Raw genomic sequence first — 22578 nt, 5'->3', positions numbered from 1 at the left:
TGCTGAAAACTATAGAACACTCATGAAAGAAACTGAAGAAGACACAAAGAAATGTAAAAATATTCCATGCTTGTGGATCATAAGAGAAATATTATCCAAATGTCTATACTACTGCCCAAAATCTACATAATCCCTATCAAAATAATACCAGAATTTTTCACAGAGCTAGAACAAACCTAAAATGTGTATGGAACCACAAAGGACCTCGATTGCCAAAGCAATCTTGAAAAAGTAAAGCAAAGCTGGTGGCATCACAACTCGGGATTGCTATATTACAATCTGTATTACAAGCTATATTACAAAGCTGTAGTCATCAGGATGGTACAGTACTGGCACAAAAACAGACAGATCAATGGAACAAAATAGAAAACCCAGAAATGGACCCACAACTATATGGTCAACTAATTTTTGACAAAGTAGGAAATTATATCCGATGGAAAAAATAATTGTTTTTAATATATTAACAGAGTTGTGCAAACATGCCACAATCTCATACTCTAGTGTTACAACTTTTTCATCATCCCAAAATGAAGCTCAGTATCGATTAACAGTCACTCTGCACCCACCCCACCTGCTGCAGCACCATCCCTAGGCATTCCCCAATCTATTATCTGGCTCTATAATCTGTCTTCTTTCAGACATTTCAAATAAATGGAATAACATAATTTGTATGTGGTCATTTGTGACTTGTTTCCTTTACCTAGCATAATGTTTTCAAGGATCATCCATGTTATAGCACGTATCCATATTTCATTGCTTTTATTGCCAAATAACATTTGGTTGCATAGGTGTAGGAACATATAAGTTATTTACACCTTCTGGCTAGTATAAATAATGCTGCTAAGAACATTTGTTCTTAGTTTTAGAGTGGACCTCTATTTTCATTCCTCTTTGATACACAGGAGTAAAGTTTCTGGACTTTACGGTAATCCTATTTTTAAGTCAGTTTCTTAAGTCAGTTTCTTAAGTCAGTTTCAGTACATTTTGAAGAACTGCCAAAATATTTTCCAAAGTGAACTTATATTTCCAATAGCAATGTCTGAATTTTGAATGCTCCAAATTCTTTACATCTTTGCCAATACCTGTTATTGTTTTTAAAATTATTTTATAGCCATTCTAGTGGTTGTGAAATGGTATAGTTTTGATTTGCATTTCTCTGTTAATGATATTGTGCACTTTTTCATGTACTTATTGGCTATTTATGTATCTTCTATAGAGAAATGTCTATTGAGATCTTTTGACAATTTTTTTAGTTATTAAGTTGTAAGAGTTCTTTACATTTTCTAGATACGATTCTCTTATATATATGCTTTATAATTTTTTAACCAGTCTGTGCATTATATTTTTAATTTATTGATGATATTATTTGCAGCACAAAAGTTTTTATTTTGATAAAATTATTTTATTTTTTTGTGTGTGTTGCTTGTGCTTTTGATGTGGATTACTTAACCAAAAGTCACAAAGGTTTACTTCTACTTCCTAATTAAGTTTTATAATTTTAGCTCTTACCTACAGGACTGTAATCCATCTTATGGTATGTGATAGGAATCCAAGTTCATTCTTTTCCATGCAGATGTTCAGTTGTCCCAGTACCATTCATTGAAAAGACTATTCTTTCCCCATTAAATTGTACTGGCATCAATTTTTTGAAAATCATTTGGCCACAAATGTAAGAGTTTGTTTCTGGATTCTCAATTCTGTTCCACTGACTTATATGTCTTTTCTTATGCTAGTATTGCACTATCTTGATTACTGTAGTTTTGTAGTCAGTTTTGAAAATGGGAAGTGTTAGTTCTCTAATTTTGTTATTTTTCAAGATTGTTTTACTTGAACTTCCATATTAATTTTGTATCACCTTGTCAACTTCTACAAAGAAACAAGCTGGGATGCTGATAGGCATTGTATTAAATCTGTAGGTCACTTTAGGGTAGTATTACCTTTTTAAAAGTGTTTAGTCTTCTAATCCATGAATATGGGATGTCTTTCCATTTATTTAGGTCCTCTTTAAATTTTTTTAGCAATGTTTTCTAGTTTTGTAAAGTATAAGTTTGACACTACTTTTGTTAGATTTATTCCTAAGTATTTTATCTCCTCTTGATGCAATCCCATCTGATGGAATTGTTTTCATTTCATTTTTGAATTGTTCATTGCTAATATATAGAAATGTAATTGATTATTGTACACTGATCTTATATCCTGCAACCTTGATTAACTCATTTATTAATTTTAGGTTTTTAGCAGACTCCTTAGGATTTTTCATATCCAAGATCATGTCATCTATGAATAAAGATAGTTCTACTTCTTTACCACTCTGATGCCATTTATTTCTTTTTCTTGCCTAATTGCCCAGGTTAGCACCTCTAGTGCAGTGGTGAATTAGAAGAGGTGCAGACAGCATTCTTATCTTGCTACTGACAAGAAAAGGGGAAAGCATTCAGTCTTTCAACATTAAGTATGATATTAAGTCAGGGATTTTCACCAAAAACAAAATTCATCTTTAAACATTGGAAGAATTTACAACTAAAGCTACCTGGGTCTAAACGTTTCTTTATGGATGTTTTGAAATTACTAACTCAATTTAATTACTTGTTATAGATATATTTAGATTTTCTATTTTTTTCTTAAGTCAGTTTCAGTACTTTCTGTCTTTCTGGGAATTTACATTGATTTCGCCTAAATTATGTAATTTTTGGCATTTAGTTGCTCATAATATTCCCTTATAATCCTTTTATTTTCTGTATGATTGGTAGTGATGTCCCCCTTTCATCCCTAGTTTTAGTAATTTGACTTCTCTCTCTCACACACACACACACTTACTCATTCTAACTAAAGTTTTATCAATTTTGTTGATATTGTGAAAGAACCTTTTGTGTTTTTTTGATGTTTTCTACTGTTTCCCATCTTGTTTTCTATTAATTCATGCTCTAATCTTTATAATTTCTTTCATTCCACTTCCTTTAGATTTAGTTTGCTTCTCTTTTTCCAGCTTAGATTAGTGATTTGAGATCTTTCTTCTTTTTTAAAAACATATAGACATAAATTATAAAGCTATAATTTCCCTGTAAGTATTGCTTGAATTGGCATCTTATAAATTTGGGCACATTGTGTTTTCATTTTCATTAATCTCATTTTCTTTATTCTTTGTGATTTCTTCTTTGAGTTACTGATATTGGGGAGTGCGTTGTTCAATTTCCATTTACTTATGAATTTCCCAAATTTCCTTCTTTTATTGATTCCTAATAATTGCATTCTGGTGGGAGAATATGATTTGAATCCTTTTAAATTTATTGAGGCTTGTTTTATGGCCTAACATTTGGACTATCCTAGAGGATCATTCATGTAGTTGAGAAAACCGTGTATTCTACTGTTGTTAACATGGATATGTTAACTCTAGTTTGATTTTAGTTTTGTTGGAGTCTTCTATTTCCTTGTTGATGTTCTGTCTAGTTGCTCTCTTCCTTACTGAGAGTGTTGTATTGACGTTTCCAACTATTATTGTTGAACCGTTTACTTCCAGATAAATACAGAAATATTATTACTATATAGCTCTATTTCCTCCTCCCCTCTTTAGTGCTATTAGAATTTTACATGTTACATCTATATGAAATAAGTCCCATAATATATTGTTGTAATTACTTTTTAATTAATATATCTTTAAAATAAGTTGATAGAATAAAAGAGAGCAAGTATATAATAGTCAAATTTAACAGATAAAGGATTCAAAGCAGCTATTCTAAATATTTTAGTTCAAATAACTATAAATATTTTAATATATAAGTAAATATTTTAGCTCAAAGAACTAAAGGAAACCATGTTTAAAGAAGTAAAGGAATGTATGATGACAATGTCTCATCAATAGAGAATAATAATAAGGATATAGAAATTATAAACTGTTCTCAAAGGCAGTTTCTTTTACCTGTGGATGAGTCACACTTTCCTGTTTCTTTGAAAGTCAAATTGTTGTTGAAAATTGGACATTTAAGATACCATATTATAACAACTCAGAATACTCCTGAATACTCTGAATACTCAGGAATACTCCTCCCCACCTCAGGGCTTATTGTGGTCTGTACTTCCTCCTGCCCTCCCACCCTCCCTCCTCTGGACAGTTTCCATGAAGTATATTTTCCTTGCAGTGTACAGCTTCTGATGTTGCTTCTCAAGGTATGTGCACAATCACTCTGATTCATTTACCATCAGCATGTTCATAGTCTCTCTAAACCATTCTCTTGGGATGACAGTGGATTTAGCCAGCCTACCTTTCTCTGTCCCTGATCTCGTATTAAGTTTCTAGCTGGCCTGTCTCTACTGGTATCATCTAAATGTTAGCCTCTATTAATTGCTGGCTGACTACTCTACTGATTTTGACAATGGCCTAGGGGTATAAATTGCTTTACAGTCTGATGCAATTAAATTTGGATCCCTTCCAGGGCAGTTTTGGGTAAGTCTTTAAGGCTTGCTCTGACTCCAGGAGAGGTCCTTTTAGCTATCACTTTCCATGGTTCTTTATTAAACTTCTAAGTAGCCAATTGTTTTGCTTCTTGTTTTCATGAAGTTACTAGTTCCTTCAAAAAACTTTCATTTCATGACTAACTGCTGAAATCCTTAGGATGAACTGGATAATGCAACAGCTGCCCTCCTGGATTCAGGTGTTGCTCGTTCATGGAATCCATGCCTGAATCTGTGGTATACAACTTTTACATGACTCACTGGACTGGTCCCAGTGGCACTTCAACTTTTAGCCTTTACACCACAGCTATACTTTCTCTTCTACTTGGCAGGATAGGCACCTTTGCCACATCAACTTCTAAAAGTGGTAGGCCTTAGAGTCACAGCAGCAGCACAAGTGCATCCTCTTGCCATGCTTTTCAAATGATGACTGACATTCCCTTCATCATCTCACTTCTGTGGTGGAGACCAAAGAGAAAGCACTTCTGCTTCATAATATTCAGAAACTTCTGCCCAGCAGAGAACCACTAGTTTCTTCTTAACTGTGTATCATCACTTTTTGAAAGCTCTCTGGCTATATATGCCCAAATTCCCACTTCTAGGAATACATCTTAAAAATAAAATGCAAAATGTGATAAAAGTTTTATGCAACAAAATAATTACAAGGTTGTTTTATATACAAATTAAAAATCTGAAATTTTTTATTGCCCAGCAATAGGGAAGTAGTGAAAAGTAGAATAGTCAATTGTAATATGCTACTATTGCAAATATGTAAAACAACATAAAAATCTGGCTAGGAAAAGAAAAGGGCTAAAAGGAAATAAAACAAAACATTTATTATAGGAGAATGGTTCTGAAATCCACTGTAACCTAAGATGATGATAACACTTTTAAAAATCTTTTGTTTCATTAAAAATTAAATGAGATTCTCCAAAGACTTCTCATATTATTCTGAAGGAAATCATCCATAACACAACTATTAATTAAAGAACATTAAAGGAAGGGTATTTGGAATTCCTGTTCTTAACACTCCTCTTGAGAAGAGTTACATAAGAGAAAGATATACTATATTTATTTGGAAAATAGAAAACTACGACCTAGGTGAATTGGTATGGTATATATATCTTAGTTTTGTGGAACATCTTCAAAAAGATGCGACCACCAATTCACCTATTAACTAGACCTAGACACTCAAAAGCTCTTTACTCCCTCCCCTGTCCTTGAAATGTGGGTTCCACTTGCCTCCCCCACTCCCAGAGGCTGCTCCAAGGACATAGCCTTGAGATAGTAATATATGATATTGAAAACACCTACAGAGTATACATGACTGAGCCGACTTTGGGCCACTTTATAAGGTTTTATGTATTGGTGGGTGAATGCAAGGATCCATTCATCTTGCTGCTGCCCAAGACAAACTTCATACATAAGTTCCTTTTGCAAATAAAACTGCCACCTCCCAACCTGGAGTGGTCTGCCTCGATTTTTGGCCTCTTCCTGCCCTCTGAGTACAGGGACTAATTTCAAATTACACCTGGGAAGCTCCCAGGAGGGTTATGAACTAACACTCAATAAATATATATATATATTTTTTTTTTCAACGTTTTTTATTTTTATTTTTGGGACAGAGAGAGACAGAGCATGAACGGGGGAGGGGCAGAGAGAGAGGGAGACACAGAATCGGAAACAGCCTCCAGGCTCCCAGCCATCAGCCCAGAGCCTGACGCGGGGCTCGAACTCACGGACCGCGAGATCGTGACCTGGCTGAAGTCGGATGCTTAACCGACTGCGCCACCCAGGCGCCCCAATATATATTTTTTAAAACAAAGAAAACCGGGGCACCTGGCCACAGGGGCTGACTTTGGCTCAGGTCATGATCTCACAGTCCATGAGTTCGAGCCCCATGTCGGGCTCTGTGCTGACAGCTCAGAGCCTGGAGCTTGCTTCAGATTCTGTGTCTCCCTCTCTCTCTTCCCCTCCCCAATTCACACACTGTCTCTCTCTCTCTCTCTCAAAAAATAAACACTAAAAATTTTTTTTAAAAACATAAAGCAAAGAAAACTAAGACTATAAAAGATTCTAAAATTCCTAATTCTAGTGCTTTAAATAATTTCCATTGGAGAATGAAGAAGGAGATATAGATCTTTTTCCTTTAACCTCTCCTTTCTCATTTAAAATTATCTGAGTGATTATAGGAATGCAAGCCTGGTTCAGAGTTCAAAAATCAATTAACATAACCAATCATAACAGGCTAAAGAAAAAAAAATCACACAAATATATTAATTGATGCAGAAAAAGCAAATGACAAAAATTCAATACTCATTCATAATAATCATTACGAATACAATTCATACATTATGAATACAATTCATAATAATCATGCTGAGAATCATGCTGAGTGAAAAAATCCAATCCCAAAAGGTTACATACCATATGATTCTATTTATATAACATTCTTGAAGTGACAAAATTATAGAAATGGAGACTAGATTAGTGGTTGCCTTGAGTTAAGGAGGGGCTGGGGATAGGAGGGAAGTAGACAGGGTTACAAAAGGGCAACATGATGGATCCTGTGATGGAAATGTTCTATACCCTGCCTGATTCAATGTCAACATCCTGGTTGTGATATTATACAATAGTTTTTCAAGAGGTTACCATTGGGGAGACCAGGTAAAGGATACTTTGTGTTATTTCTTACAATTGCATGTGAATCTATAATACCTCAAAATCAAATTTTAGTTTAGACAAAATTATTTGAGTGTCCCCTATATGCATAGTACAGCTAAAGAAATACAAAGATAAATAAGATGGCTCTAACACTTGAAATTACAGTTTATTATGTAATGTATAAACACATATACGTAAATAACTAAATTTCAAGGCAAAAAATTCTTAAATATTTTTTAATGTTCATTTATTTTTGAGAGAGAGACAGAGCATGAGTGGGGAGGAGAAAAGAGAGAGGGAGACACAGAATCAGAATCAGGCTCCAGGCTCTGAGATGTCAGCACAGAGCCCAACGCGGGGCTCAAACTCTCAAACTGCAAGATCATGACCTGAGCTGAAGTCGGATGCTTAACCGACTGAGCCACCCAGGCACCACAAGGGAAAAAAAAATTTAATTTTAGTTAGTTAACATAGTGTGCAATAGTGGTTTCAGGAGTAGAATTCAGTGATGCGTCACTTACATTCAACACCCAGTGCTCATCACAAGTGCCCTCCTTAATACCCATCACCTATTTAACCCATCTTCTACCTGCCTCCCTCCATGAATCCTCAATTTGTTCTCTTATTTTGTTCTCTGTGGTTTGTTTCCCTCTCTCTCCCCCTCCACCCTTCCCATACATGCATCTGTTTCATTTCATAATTCCACACAAGTGATATTATATAGTATTTGTCTTTCTCTGATTGACTTATTTCCCCCTAGCATAATACATTCTGGCTTCATCCATGTCGTTCCAAATGGTAAGATTTCATTCCTTTTGATGGCTAAGTAGTATTCCATTGTGTATATATATGCCACATCTTCTTTATCCATTCATCCGTTGATGGACATTTGGGCTCTCTCCATAGTTTGGCTATTGTTGTGATGCTGCTATAAATATTGTGGTGCATGTACCCCTTCTAATCTGTATTGTTTTTCCTTTGGGTAAATACCTAACAAGGCAATTGCTGGATCATAGGGTGGCTCCATTTTTAGTTTTTTGAGGAAATCCATAATGTTCTCCAGAGTGGCTGCACCAGTTTGCATTCCCACCAATGGTACAAGACGATTCCCCTTTTTCCACATCCTCACTAACACCTGTTGTTTCTTGTGTTGTTAATTTTAGTCATTTTGAAAGTAGTGAGGTGGTATCTCAACATAATTTTGATTTGTACTTCCCTGATGATGAGTGATGTTGAGCATCTTTTTGTGCATCTGTTAGCCATCTGGATGTCTTCTTTGAAAAGTGTCTGTTCATATCTTCTGCACATTTCTTAACAGGGTTGCTTGTTTTTTAAGTGTTGAGTTTGATAAGTTCCTTATAGATTTTGGTTACATGTCAGGAGTATTTTAAAATGAAGTTAGGGGGCACCTGGGTGGCTCAGTGGGTTAAGCGTTGGACTCTTGATCTCGGCTCAGGTCATGATCGCAAGTTTGAGCCCTGTGCTGTCAGCATGGAGCCTGCTTGGGATTTTCTCTCCCTCTCTCTCTGCCCCTCCCCTGCTAGTGTGCACCCTCTCTTTTTCTCTCAAATAAATAAATAAACATTTAAAAAATACTGTTAGACTTAGCCTGGCCACTTTGCATCCGTTAAGATAGCTATTATCATAAACTGAAAAAACAAAACTAAAACATAATCAGTGTTGGCAAGGATGTAGAGAAACTGGAACCCAAGTGCACTGTTGGTGGGAATGTAAAATGGTACAGTCACTGTAGAAAAAAGAACAAAATTTCCTCAAAAAAATTAAAAATAGAATTGCCGTAAGATCCAGAAATCCAGTTTTCGATATAAATACAAAAGAACTAAAAGAAAGGCCTTGAAGAGATATTTGTACACTCATGGGCAAAGCAGCATTATTCACAATAACTAAAACATGGAAGCCACGCAAGAGTCTACTGGATGATGAATGGATAAGCAAAATGTAGTATATTCATACAATGGAATATTATTCAGCCTTAAAATGGAAATAAATCCTGTAATATGCTACGACATTGATGCACCTTGAGGACATTATGCTAAGTGAAATAAGCCAGTCACAAAAAGACAAATACTATATGAATCCACTTATATGAGGCCCTTTGAGTAGTAAATATCATAAAGAGAGAAAGTATAATGATGGTTGCCAGGGGCTTGGGAAAGGGGAGAATAAGAGGTTATTATTTAATAGGTATAGAGTTTCAGATTTACAAGATGAAAAGATATGGGCATGGACAGTGGTGAAGGCTGCACAACAATACGAATGTATTTAATACCACTGAACTGTACACTTAAAAATGGTTAAGACAGAAAAGGTTATGTGTATTTTAACAAAAGAAAAGAAAAAATAGAAAAAACTATGAGAAGAGTAAAGAAGCTACAAAACTTGAAGTAACCATCCTTAAAATGTTTAAAAATTAATATAAACCACTTTCAACTTTATATACTGTTGTACCTCTAAGGGTAATGATTTTAAAGCTTAAAGAAAATTATTGGACTATATACTACTTAGTCATGATATATTACCATTTTAAGAAGCTTTGGGATAATATTTTCTGGTATTTCATCTTAATATTGTTTCAGTTGTAACGACATGTGTTAGTTTCCCAATTTGAAAACAGCAAGTAAAAAATATTTTTAAAGAAAACTTAAGGACATATCATTTGAATTTTTACAGTGAGAATCTATTCATGAGTTACTTTCATCATTAAAAAGTTCTTGCTGAGGGGTGCCTGGGTGGCTCAGTCAGTTAAAAATCTTGACTTCAGCTCAGGTCATGATCTCGCGGTTCATGGGTTTAAGCCCGTGTCAGGCTCTGTGCTGACAGCTGAGAGCCTGGAGCCTGCTTTGGATTCTGTGTCTCCCTCTCTCTTTGCCCCTACTCCGCTCACATTCTGTCTCTCTCTGTCTCTCAAAAATGAATAAACGTTTAAAAAATTGTTTTTAAAGTTCTTGGTGAAATAAAAAAATAAAGGAAGAGTTAGAAAATTCTTGCAGGGGCGCCTGGGTGGCTCAGTCGGTTAAGCGGCCGACTTCGGCCCAGGTCATGATCTCGCAGTCCGTGAGTTAGAGCCCCGCGTCGGGCTCTGTGCTGACAGCTCAGAGCCTGGAGCCTGTTTCAGATTCTGTGTCTCCCTCTCTCTGACCCTCCCCCGTTCATGCTTTGTCTCTCTGTGTCTCAAAAATAAATAAACGTTAAAAAAAAAAAAAAGAAAGAAAATTCTTGCATATACCACTTAGTTAATAAAATATTAACAGTGCATTCTTTTTTTACATTTTTTTGCATTTATTTATTTTTGAGAAACAGTGAGACAAAGCGTTAATAAAATATTAACAGTGCATTCTTTTTTAAAATTTTTTTTTTACATTTATTTATTTTTGAGAAACAGAGTGAGACAAAGCGTGAGCGGGGGAGGGGCAGAGAGAGAAGGAGACACAGAATCCGAAGCAGGCTCCAGGCTCTGAGCAAGTGGTCAGCACAGAGCCTGACATGGGGCTCAAACCCACAAACTATGAGATCATGACCTGAGCCGAAATCTAATGCTCAACTGACTGAGCCACCCAGGTGCCCCAACAGTGGATTCTTAGAGAAACCAACAGACTCATGATTCTCAAATCCATCATATCCTCCTCTCAAACAGACTAGCAAAATTTAAAAATGGGAACTGTAAAGATGACCACAATTTGTCAACTTTTTAAAAGTTTTTATTTAAATTCCAGTTAGTTAACATACAATGTAATATTAGTTTCAGGTGTATGATATAGCGATTCAACACTTCTGTACAACACTTGGTGTTCATCAGAACAAGTGGACTCCTTAATCCCCATCACCTATTTAACCACCCCCCCCCCATCCACCTCTTCTCTGGTAACCATCAGTTTGTTCTCTATAGTTAAGAGTATGTTTCTTGGTTTCTCTCTTTTTTTCCATTTGCTTATCTGTTTCTTAAATTCCACATGTAAGTGAAATAATACGATATTTGTCTTTTACTTACTGACTTATTTCACTTAGTACAATACTCTCTAGCTCCATCCATGTCACTGCAAATGGCAAAATTTCATTCTTCTTTATGACTGAGTAATATTCCATTGTGTAAATATACCACATCTTCTTTATCCATTCATCAGTTGGTAGACACTTGGGCTATTTCCAAAACTTGGTTATTGTAGATAATGCTGCTATAAACATCAGGATACATGTATCCTTTTGAATTAGTATTTTTGTATTCTTTGGGTAAATTCAATTACATTATACAACTTGTATACATATCCCCTTAGGATCAGGGCTCCAACTATCTCTCCAGATACATCTCCAGCCACATTGACCTGTGAATGCCACAATGGCCACTGCAAATCATTTACTATTCACTCAAGAATTCATTTATTTTTTTTTAATTTATTTATTTTGAGAGAGACAGACAGTGCAAGTGGGGGAAGTGCAGAGATAGAGGGAGAGGGAGAAAGAATCCCAAGCAGGCTTCACACTGTCAGCACAGAGCCCAATGTGGGGCTCAAAACCACAAAGCCGTAAGATGATGACCTGAGCTGAAATCAAGAGTCAGACACTTAACCAACTGAGCAACCCAGGTGCCCCAAGAATTCATTTATAACTCCATACTGTTGTCTATGTTGCTGCTTCCTCTGAATGGGTGCTTTACTCCTTCTGAGTTCAGTAGTACATCCTTGTGAACTCCTCCCTGACACCCGTAGGCCAATTAGGAATTCCCTTTCTAAAACCCTGAATATTTTTTACTAGTATAACATTCATACAAATAATTTGCATATCAATACTGGGAGGTCCTTGGGAGAAAAGGCCTGTCTCTCTTTTTCTATTCTTTTTTCTTCCTTTTCCTTCTCTTCCTCTTCTTCTTCCTCCTCCTCTTCTTCTTCTTCTTTTGAGTATGTGTTATATTAGTTTCAGGAGTACAACATAGTGGTTCAATAACTCTGTATGTTAGGCTATGCTCACCACAAGTGCAGTTACCGTCTATCATCATGAATAATATTACAATACCATTGAATGTATTCCCTATGCTATACCTTTTATCCACATGACTTACTAATCCATAACTGGAAGCCTGTATCTCCTACTTTCCTTCACCCATTTTGCCTATCACCCCACTCCTCCCTTCTGGCAACCATCATTTTGTTCTCTGTATTTATGGGTCAGATTATTCATTTGTTTTGTTTTATAGATTCCACATATAAGTGAAATCATATGGTATCTGTCTTTCTCTGTCTGGTGTATTTCACTTAGCATAATATCCTCTAGATCCATTCATGTTTTGAACCTTTATTCATGGTGGCAAACACAATGTCAGCAGATACAATCGACTGAATTATAGCTTAAAATAAATTTAGCTTAAAAGAATACAATTAGTTGAGTAAATCCCAACCTCATAGTTCTTTGCTGATTTCTATGTCAATGTGTTTTATAATTCTTCTGGTTAAAAGTAAATGCATGCTCAAAGGAAAAGTTTCTGTTACTTCATGAATTGTTGGAACACAGCTGTGTTAGAAACTTATCTCTTGGACTTTAGAAATAAAATCTAAATTTGATAGACATGGCTTGATGTAATATTTTATAAAAACAATTTGTTTTTCTAAGATTATAGTAATTTTATAGTAGCAATAATATTAAAAGAACCACTTAAAAGTTTATTACATACCATTTCTATTTCTTGATCTTTAGCAACCAGCTGTCGATTAAGAAGTTCTTTGCTTGAGTCAAGTTTAATACAAAGTTCCCTTGTGGAAGATAAATCTGCAAGGGCAGACACTTTTTCAAACTGAACCTTCTGAAGTTCCTCTTCCATCTTTACAACAGACTTGTGTAAGGTAGAAATCTGGGACTTGTAAGACCTTTCTGCATTTAAGTGCTGCAAGGACAAAATTATATATATATATATATATACACACACACACACACACACACATATATACATACATATACACACATATTTTTTTAACTTGAAAAAACAACAATATGGAAGACAAAATGAGGGAAATCTTTTGATAGTACACTTAGATTATAAGGAACTTTATACAATATAGGTGATAATAGTACATACAAAACACCCTGGGAAAGATAAATACAGCTTTCAAATGTCTATACAAAAAATCCATGAGGTAAGGTGGTCAAATGGTCATTATTTTTAATGTGTTTAGAAAACAAGTATTCCCACTTAAAAGTCTCAACTCCAAAGCTAGTTGCGACACATATACGTTTGGTCTGTAGTTCTATTCTTGCCACGGTTTCAATTATTCTATAAGATAAATATTATTGTTGTTAAAGACAAAACTTTAGGGGTGCCTGGGTGGCTCAGTCGGTTAAGCATCCAACTTTGGCGCAGGTCATGATCTCACAGTTTGTGAGTTCAAGCCCCACATCGGGCTCTGTGCTGACAGCTCAGAGCCTGGAGCCTGCTTCACATTCTGTGTCTCCCTCTCTCTCTGCCCCTTCCCTGCTCATGCTCTGTATCTCTCTGTCTCAAAAAAAATAAAATAAAATAAAATAAAAAAAGACAAAACTTTAGTCACTACTGTTTCACTCACAATACCCATTTTCCAATTCTTAAATGGAATGTTTATCTAGATCATAATATCATAAAATGAGGACTGACAGCTCTCTAGCACTTACTAATAACTCTGAGAGAAAAAGACTCTGGGCAAGTATAAATTGAGAATACAGCCACATGGGGGGCACCTGGGTGATTCATTCAGTTGAGTGTGCAACTCTTGATTTTGGCTCAGGGTCATGAAATTGTGCCCTGTATTGGGCTCCACACTGAGTGTGGAGCCTGCTTAAAATTCATTTTCTCTCTCTCTCTCTCTCTCTCTCTCTCTCCCTGCCTTGCTCCTCCACTTGTACTCTCTCTCTCTCAAAAAAAAAATACATCCACATTATGGGAAATAAGCATATTTTTAAAACTGCAATATGAAAATATTTTTTTAATGTTTATTTTCATTTTTCAGAGAGAGAGAGAGAGAGAGAGAGAGCATGAGCAGGGAAGGGGCAGAAAGAGACAAAGACAGAATCAGAAGCAGACTCCAGGCTCTGAGCTGTCAGCACAGAGCCCAACAGGGGTCTCAAACTCACGAACCACAAGATCATGACCCGGGCCAAAGTTGGAAGCTTAACTGACTGGGCCACCCAGGAGCCCCTAAAAACTGTAATATAAGATTCAAGTCATATAAATTTTTTCAAAAGCTCAAGATAATACCCCTCCTTTTTACTGTTTCAGAGACATGTCTTAAATAAGTGCACTGCAGAGAAGTTTTTGCTATTGTGTGAAACTGACAGAACTGACAAATAAAGAAATTTTTCTGCTTTTATAAGTACACAGCATAAAAAAATTGTTCCTGGAATAAGTTGTTTGGCCACAATTTTCCCTTTCTTCCTTCTTCACTCCATTTCTCACTCATTTTTCAGACAACCTTCTATCCATCCACCTACCCATCCGTCTGCCCATCCATTCCATTTTTTAGTATATTCTGTGTTCCAGTCAATGCACCTAGATGCATATCCAATGATAAGCAAAATAGTCTTTGCTCTCATGACATTTCCAGACTATGGGAGAGCTATGCATCAATCAAATAATCACAGAAATGACTATATAAATACATATTAAGCAAATACTTCTAGAGAAAAAATCTGTATGACAAAGGAAATTGACCTAAACTAAGAGGATCAGAGAAGTCAGGAAAAGGTTCCCTGATAAATGACACATGAACTGAGATCTGAATGGTGAATAGATATACAATGTATGTTGGGGAAGGGAGTTTTTCGAATTGGAGGAATGCTAAGTACAAAGGCCCTAAAGGGAGTGTGTGGAAGGAGGGAAAATGACATGCTCCAACAACAGAGAAAAGACTAGTATGACTGGAACTCAGAAGCCACAGAGAAGAATGATAGGAGATACCGTTGAAAAGGTATAAAAAAACCTCACAAGTCAGCCTGATAAGCTGGGTTAAAATTAGGTTTTTACCCAATGAAATACTTTTTCTTTTTTAAATTTTATTTAACACAAAGCTATAGTGTCATAATGGTTTCAGGAGTAGAATTTGGTGATTCATCACTTACATGTAACACCCAGTGCTCATCCCAACAAGTGTCCTCCTTAATACCCATCTCGGATTTAGCCCATCACCACACCCAACACCCCTCAACGAACCCTCAGTTTTTTCTCTATATTTAAGAGTCTCTTATGGTTTGCCTCCCTCTTGGTTTTCATCTATTTTTCCTTCCCTTCCCCTATGTTCATCTGTTCTGTTTCTTAAATTCCACATATGACTAAAATCATATGTTATTTGTCTTTCTCTAATTTCACTTAGCATAATACATTCTAGGTCCATCCACATTGTTGCAAATGGCAATATTTCATTCTTTTTGATCACCAGGTAATGTTCTATTGCGTATCTTTATCCATTCATCAGTCAATGGACATTTGAGCTCTTTCCAAAATATGGCTATTGTTGATAGTGCTGCTATAAACACTGGGGTGTATTTTCCCCTTTGAATAAGCATTTTTGTATCCTTTAGATAAATACGTAGTAGTGTGATTGCTGAGTCATAGGGTAGCTCTACTTTTAATTTTTTGAGGAAACTCCATACTGTTTTCCAGAGTGGCTCCACCAGTTTGCATTCCTATCAGCACTGCAAAGGGTTCCACTTTCTCTGCATCCTCACCAACATCTGTTGTTGCCTGAGTCGTTAATGTTAGCCATTCTGACAGGTGTGAAGTGGTATCTCATTTTTGATTTGTATTTCCCTTATGATGAGTGATGCTGAGCATCTTTTCATGTGTTGGTTGGCCATCTGGATATCTTCTTCAGAAAAGAATTTGCTCATGGCTTTTGCCCATTTCTTCACTGGACTATTTGTTTTTTTGGGTATTGAGTTTGGTATGTTCTTTATAGATTTTGGATACTAACCCTTTATCCAATATGTCATTTGCAAATATCTTCTCCCATTCTGTTGGTTGTCTTTTAGTTTTGTTGACTGTTTTCTTCACTGTGCAGAACATTTTTATCTTGATGAGATCCCAATAGTTCATTTTTGCTTTTGTTTCCCTTGCCTCTGGATACATGTCTAGTAAGAAGTTGCTGCAGCCAAGGTCAAAGAGGTTGTTGCCTGTTTTCTCCTCTAGGATTTTGATGGTTTCCTGTCTTACATTTAGGTCTTTCATCCATTTTGAGTCTATTTTTGTGAATGGTGTAAGAAAGTGGTCTTCTGCATGTAACTGCCCAGTTTTCCCAACACCATTTGCTGAAGAGATTGTTTTTTTCCCATTGGATATTCTTTCCTGCTTTGTTAAAGATTAGCTGGCCATACATTTGTGGGTCCATTTCTGGGTTCTCTATTCTGTTCCATCCATTGATCTATGTGTCTGTTTTTGTGCCAGCACCAGCTTTGTAATACAGCTTGAAGTCTGGAATTATGAAGCCTCCAGCTTTGTTTTTCCTTTTCAATATTACTTTGGCTATTCGGGGTCTTTTCTGGGTCCATACGAATTTTAGAATTGTTTGTTCTAGCTCTGTGAAGAATGCTGGTATAATTTTGATAGGGATGGCGCTGAATGTGTAGATTGCTTTGGGTAGTAATGACATTTTAACAATATTTGTTCTCCCAATCCATGAGCATGGAATGTTTTTCCATTTCTTTGTGTCTTCTTTAATTTCTTTTGCAAGTGTTCTATAGTTTTCAGCATACAGATCTTTTTACCTATTTGGTTATGTTCATTCGTCAGTATTTTATGGTTTTGGTGCAATTATAAATGGGATTTATTCCTTGATTTCTCTTTCTACTGCTTCATTATTGATTTTTGAAATACAACTGATTTCTGTACATTGATTTTATATACTGTGGTTTTGCTGAATTCATGTATCAGTTCTAGCAGTTTTTTGGTAGAGTCTTTCAGGTTTTCCATGTAGAGTATCATGTCATCTGCAAAGAGTCAAAGTTTGACTTCTTCCTTGACAATTTGAATGCCTCTTACTTCTTATTGTTGCCTAATTGCTGAAGCTAGGACTTCCAACACTATATTGAACAACAGTGGTGAGAGTGGACATCCCTGCCATGTTCCTAACATGATTAGGGGGAAAGCTCTCAGATTTTCCCCATTGAGGATATTAGCTTTGGGTCTTTCCTACATGGCCTTTATGAAAAGAGGGAGGTGATATGACTAGCTTTATGTTTTAGAAAGATAACACTGAATATTTCAGGTTCTAGTAAGACAGTTGATTGAGCTAAGAGGAAAGTAGTTTTGGGTTTTTTTTGTATAAAATAGAAAAAAATATTTTCACAATTCATAGCTGAGCTTGCAGGAAAGAAACAGTCTCAAATACCAAAGACAAAACAAAAAACAAAAAACAAAAAAACTAACAAATAAACAAACAAAAACAAAGAGCATGAAGCAAACAATAAGGCCTGAAACTAAGAGTTGGGGATAGGGAGACCCAGTGACAGTAAAAGGCTTGTTTCAAAATTCAAGCAAGACAGGGAATAAGAAGTAGTACTAATGGATAGCTGCTTCTGGGACCTCTACATAATCTGGAATCTTTGAAAGGAGACTCCAGAGGAAAATTCACTCAACCTCACAGAGATATAAGCAAAAGTTTATCTTCTTCTACCCTCTGGACAGGGAAAAACGTCTTCTGTAAGAAAACTTAGGTCTGACTTTACTCAGTTTTGTAGTTTGACTTCACACTATCCATTCCCAATTCTCAACTCTAACATGAAATTTGTCCCATGCCAATGATAACACAGAGTCCCTTTGTAGAAGCAAACTCATCTCCCTGGCCATGTAAGATTCTTTAGAGGGGGGAAATTCCTGCTTCAAAGGAGCCTAAAAACTCAGGGGGATCCCATCCACCATGAGTGAGAGTCAGAGGAACATAACTAACACACACCAGGATCAGACTTCTAGGACTTCAAGCTATTGAACAAAATATTGGAGAAGGCATAAAAATATGCTCAAAAGTTTTAAAGATATTAAATAAAAAATTGAAAAGAATGAGATGTAGGGGGAAAAAAACCCACGGAAATCTGAAGACGAACCAAATAGAACTTCTGGAAAGACGGTAAAAGTAGTAAAGAAAATGAAAAACAATAAATGTATCAAAAAACAGGTACAGCTGAAGAGGAATGAATATACTAAAAGCACAGAGCACAGTACAGAGAGATAAACATATGGAAACTATGATAAGAAAGATTAATAAAAATTTGGACTAGGAGATCCAACAAGCATATTATAAAAGTTGAGGGAAACAGTAGAGCAAATTTAAAGGCAGTAATGTTCAAATAAATAACATCTGAAAATTTTTCCAGAACTATTAAAAGGCATGAATACTCTGAAAAACTGCAAACCAAAGCCCCCCTCAAATAATATACACATAATAGTCAAACTAAAAAGAGAAAAAGAAGATCTTAAAAGAAAAAAATGACAAAAGGTAGACTTAGAAAGAAGATCAATTAGAATGAGAACAGACTTCTCATTACTTTTAAAGTTATCAAAAGAAAATAACTGTCAACCTAGAATTCTATACTCAGCTAAACTAATATAGAAGAATAAGGGTAAAGTAAATCCATTTTAGGCAAAGATTGAGAAAATTAACTCACAAGTCAAAGAAAGGTAGTAGTTTCAAGAAAGGAAATTAAACTTCAAAGGAAGAAATAGAACACAAAAAGCAATGTTGAAAATTCTGTAAACATATAAGTGAATATAAATAAGCATTGACTGAAAGAATAAGAACAAGAGTAGTGATTTATTTATTTTTGCATGACAGTAGTGATTTATTTTTAAGGCTATAAAAAATCAATGTGGATCTAAAATAGTACACAACCTTATGAAAGATTGGTGTGTGTGTGTGTGTGTGTGTGTGTGTGTGTGTATGGGGGGAAGGAGAGAATAAGAAAGGACACTCACTAGTAAGCAGGATGTTGTGCTCAATATTCAAATATTCCTAGGACAACATACTGTTTAGAAGAAGGGCTGGAAATACTAACAATAGATTTTGTTAAATATGCATATTACAAATTTAACTACTAAAAGAATAGAGAATATACAACTTCTGAACCAATAAATAGTGGGGGTAGAAAGTGCATAAAGAAAACAAACATATATAAATAAAAGGAAGGAAAGAATTAACATAAAAGAATCATGACAAGTAGAAAGTACAAAGTACAAAATAAATTAGAAATGATAAATATAAATGTGCCAGTAATTCAAACAAAAACAAATGGATTAAACTTATCAGTTAATAGAAAGATACTCTCAGACTGAATTTTTTAAATTAGGCTATATGATGTTTATTAGAGACAGAAGAAAAGGACTAAGAAAAGATATATAATACTTCTGTTTCCAGCCTTCATAGAATAACCGAGACTGAATGTATCTCCTACTGTTAACAACTGGAAAACTAGGAAGGAAGGAAGGAAGGAAGGAAGGAAGGAAGGAAGGAAGGAAGGAAGGAAGAATGGAAGGAAGGAAGGAATGATTCCAAATATAAGACAACAGGCAGCACAGGGCTGTGATCTCTGAGAGAAAGAAAACAAACAAGATGAGCCCTACAATCATTCCAGCTTTCTATCAGGAGACAATTTTCCAGTCTTCAGTTCAGGGAAAGAAATTTCAATCAAAGCACCATTGATATGCTGATATGAGGAGACAGAAATAAGCATGTGAAATGTGTGGGGTATAATTTCAGAAATGAAGTGTCTACACACACAAAAAGACATCCAGAAATTTCCCCAGGAGTTTCCTTGAGTCTGATACTGAACACTCAGCCATGAATATATAGAGTCAAACTCTAGAAGGCTGGGAAAGAACCCCCAGAGAGCTCTAAAGTAAACAAAACCACAGCTGATACACAGCTGGGAAAATGTGTTTGAACCTGCTGAAATGAAGAGTCCTTAATGAACACCCTGGTTGGGCACTTAATAGAGAACACAGAAGGGTCACACCATAGTGGTAGGGTTATACTAGTCTTAGAGAAAAAGCTAATTTAAACCTGCCCCATCAAAGCTTAAAGATAATCTCGAAAGTATCGGTTGATCTGCAAGCAATTTAACATCCTGCCAGGAAAAATATAACACTCTTAAAAGGAAAACGACAAAGTCTAACATTCAACAAAGTAAAATTCACAATGTCCAGCACCCAATTTAAAAAATACCAGACACGTGAAGTTGCAGAAATGTAACCTACAGCAGGATACAAATCAGTCAATGTAAATAGATTAAAAATTGACAAAGGTCATGGTATTAACAAGGGCTTTAAAACAGCTATCATCCATGATACAAGAGATAGTAATATGGTCTGAATTAACCCAATGTCACAAACAACTAGACAAATGGACAAAATATAGGAAGAAAAACTTGTTTACACACAATGGATAGGTAGCAGAGAACTATGATCTCTAAGGGAAAGAAAACAAACAAGGTGAACCCTATCGTTGCCATAGCATCTTGCTTAGGTGCAAATTCTGGATGATGAAGGAAAAGGAACCAAAACACAGTCTAATTATATCAATGAGTTTGAAAGATAAATATCAGAATTCAGGGAAGCCAAGGTGTCTAGAATTTGTGGAGCAGATCACCAGAGAAAAGGGAGCTATGCAGAGATGGAGTTCCAGAAATCTGCACATACATGAGTGAAACTCATGAATGAAGCCAGGAAAAGAACTTCCTAGAAAAGAACAATTATCAGGAAAACTGTGAGCTAGGCAATTCCCACATCTGACATAGGGCCAGAATGCATTCAAAATCTCATCATCGAGAGTGGAGACACTTTGATGTCACTGACTATACAAGGCATTCAACAGAAAAGTAGGAACTCAATAGAGAACCCACGAAGATCACATCTTAGTAGAGGATAAAGGTTATCCCTATTCTAGAGCTATCCTAAGGAGTTTATAAATAATCCTCAAAAAAATAAAGTGAATGTCAAGTAACTTAGTTTGGCAAGATAAATCCAATACTTTTAAAATCCAGTTCTCAACAATGTAAAATTAACAACATCCAGAATACAATCATAACTCACTAAGTGGGGCCAGAAGTAGGAAGATGAGATCCATAATCAAGAGAAAAGTCAGTCAACACAGAATCAAATGTGTCAGACATAATGAAATTAGCAAACAAGGACATTAAAACAAATACAAAAATGCACTAAATAGGCATTTAAGGACTTAAAGGGAAAAAAAGAAGAAGTAAAATACATTCAAAAGAACCAAATGGACTACCTGAAGATGAAAATACAATCTCTGAAATAAAAACTTCACTGAATGGAATTAACAGCATCTCAGATATGTCAGAAGATCACTAAATGTGAAGACACAAAAAATGGCAACTATACAAAGTGAGGCAAAAAGATAAGAAGATCGGGGAAAAATGTATAGATTATTAATGATCTGTTGAGCAATATCAAGTATCTAATGTACTTTCAATTCGAGTTCCAGGAAAATATGAGAAAGAGTAAGAAACAAAAAATATCTTAAGAAATAATGGTCAAATATTTTCTAAATTCGATGAAATGTATAATGAAATATTATAAACATAAGGAAAACAACATTAATTTCAACTGTGGAACATTCTATTGCTGAAAGCCAGGGGTAAAGAGAAAAAAAAAATTAACCAGCTGAACTTGATTTCAGATTTCTGTCTAGAAACTACACAAGGCAGAATATAAGGAAAAAGAAAAAGAGCAAGAGGCAAACCAAGAAACAGACTTTTACCTATAGAGAACAAACTGATAGTTACAAGAAGGAAGTTCAGTGGGGATAGGTAACAGGGATTAAGGAGTTCACCTGTGATGAGCACCAGGTGTTGTACAGAATTGTTGAATCACTTTATTGTACACCTTAAACTAATATTACACTGTATGTTAACCTACTGGAATTTAAATTAAAACTTTAAGAAAAAAGAAACAACTTTGCCAAAGTGCTCAAAAAAACAAACCACAACAGCAAAAACAATTCCTACCAACTTGTAATTCTCTACTCAGCAAATACATTCTTCAGGAATGAAGGTGAAATAAACACTTTTTAACACAAATAAGACCTGAGTTGATGCCAACAGAACTGCAAGAAATGTTTAAAAGAAATTCTTCTAGCAAAAAGAAAATGAGAGTCAATGAAGACTTGGATCCACTCAAAGGAATGAAGAGAAAAAAAAAAAGTAAATATGTGGATGAATAAAAAAGCCTTTCATTCACCTCACATTTTAATTTATTTAAAGTGAAATGATGAGTTTAAAGTGAAAATAATAATAATGCACTATGGGGAACACAATATATGAAGAAGTAAAATGTAAGAACATTAGGATAAATGATAGGACATAGGAAATAAAAGTGTACTATGAAGTAATATATTATTTGAAGGTAGACTATGACAATTAAGAGACGCATGGTATATACTGTAGAAAAAGAAGTTTAAAAAAAAGATGTATGGCTTATAT

General features: G+C 35.4%; 1 protein-coding gene across 7 annotated transcripts in view; it reads right to left on the bottom strand.

The window, feature by feature from the left end:
• TSGA10 (testis specific 10) overlaps positions 1-22578 on the bottom strand; it is a 159670-nt gene that overhangs the window by 13169 nt on the left and 123923 nt on the right. For all 7 annotated transcript variants that reach the window (XM_049651370.1, XM_049651369.1, XM_049651368.1 and 4 more), the window contains one exon: positions 12797-13006. In XM_049651370.1, the coding sequence (XP_049507327.1) occupies positions 12797-13006 (210 nt within the window). The remainder of the gene's footprint in view (positions 1-12796; positions 13007-22578) is intronic.

This window comes from Panthera uncia (genome assembly GCF_023721935.1).
Source record: "Panthera uncia isolate 11264 chromosome A3 unlocalized genomic scaffold, Puncia_PCG_1.0 HiC_scaffold_11, whole genome shotgun sequence".
NCBI lineage: Eukaryota > Metazoa > Chordata > Mammalia > Carnivora > Felidae > Panthera > Panthera uncia.
Note: the sequence above shows the minus strand (reverse complement) of the source record. Positions and strands in the feature narration are given on the sequence as shown.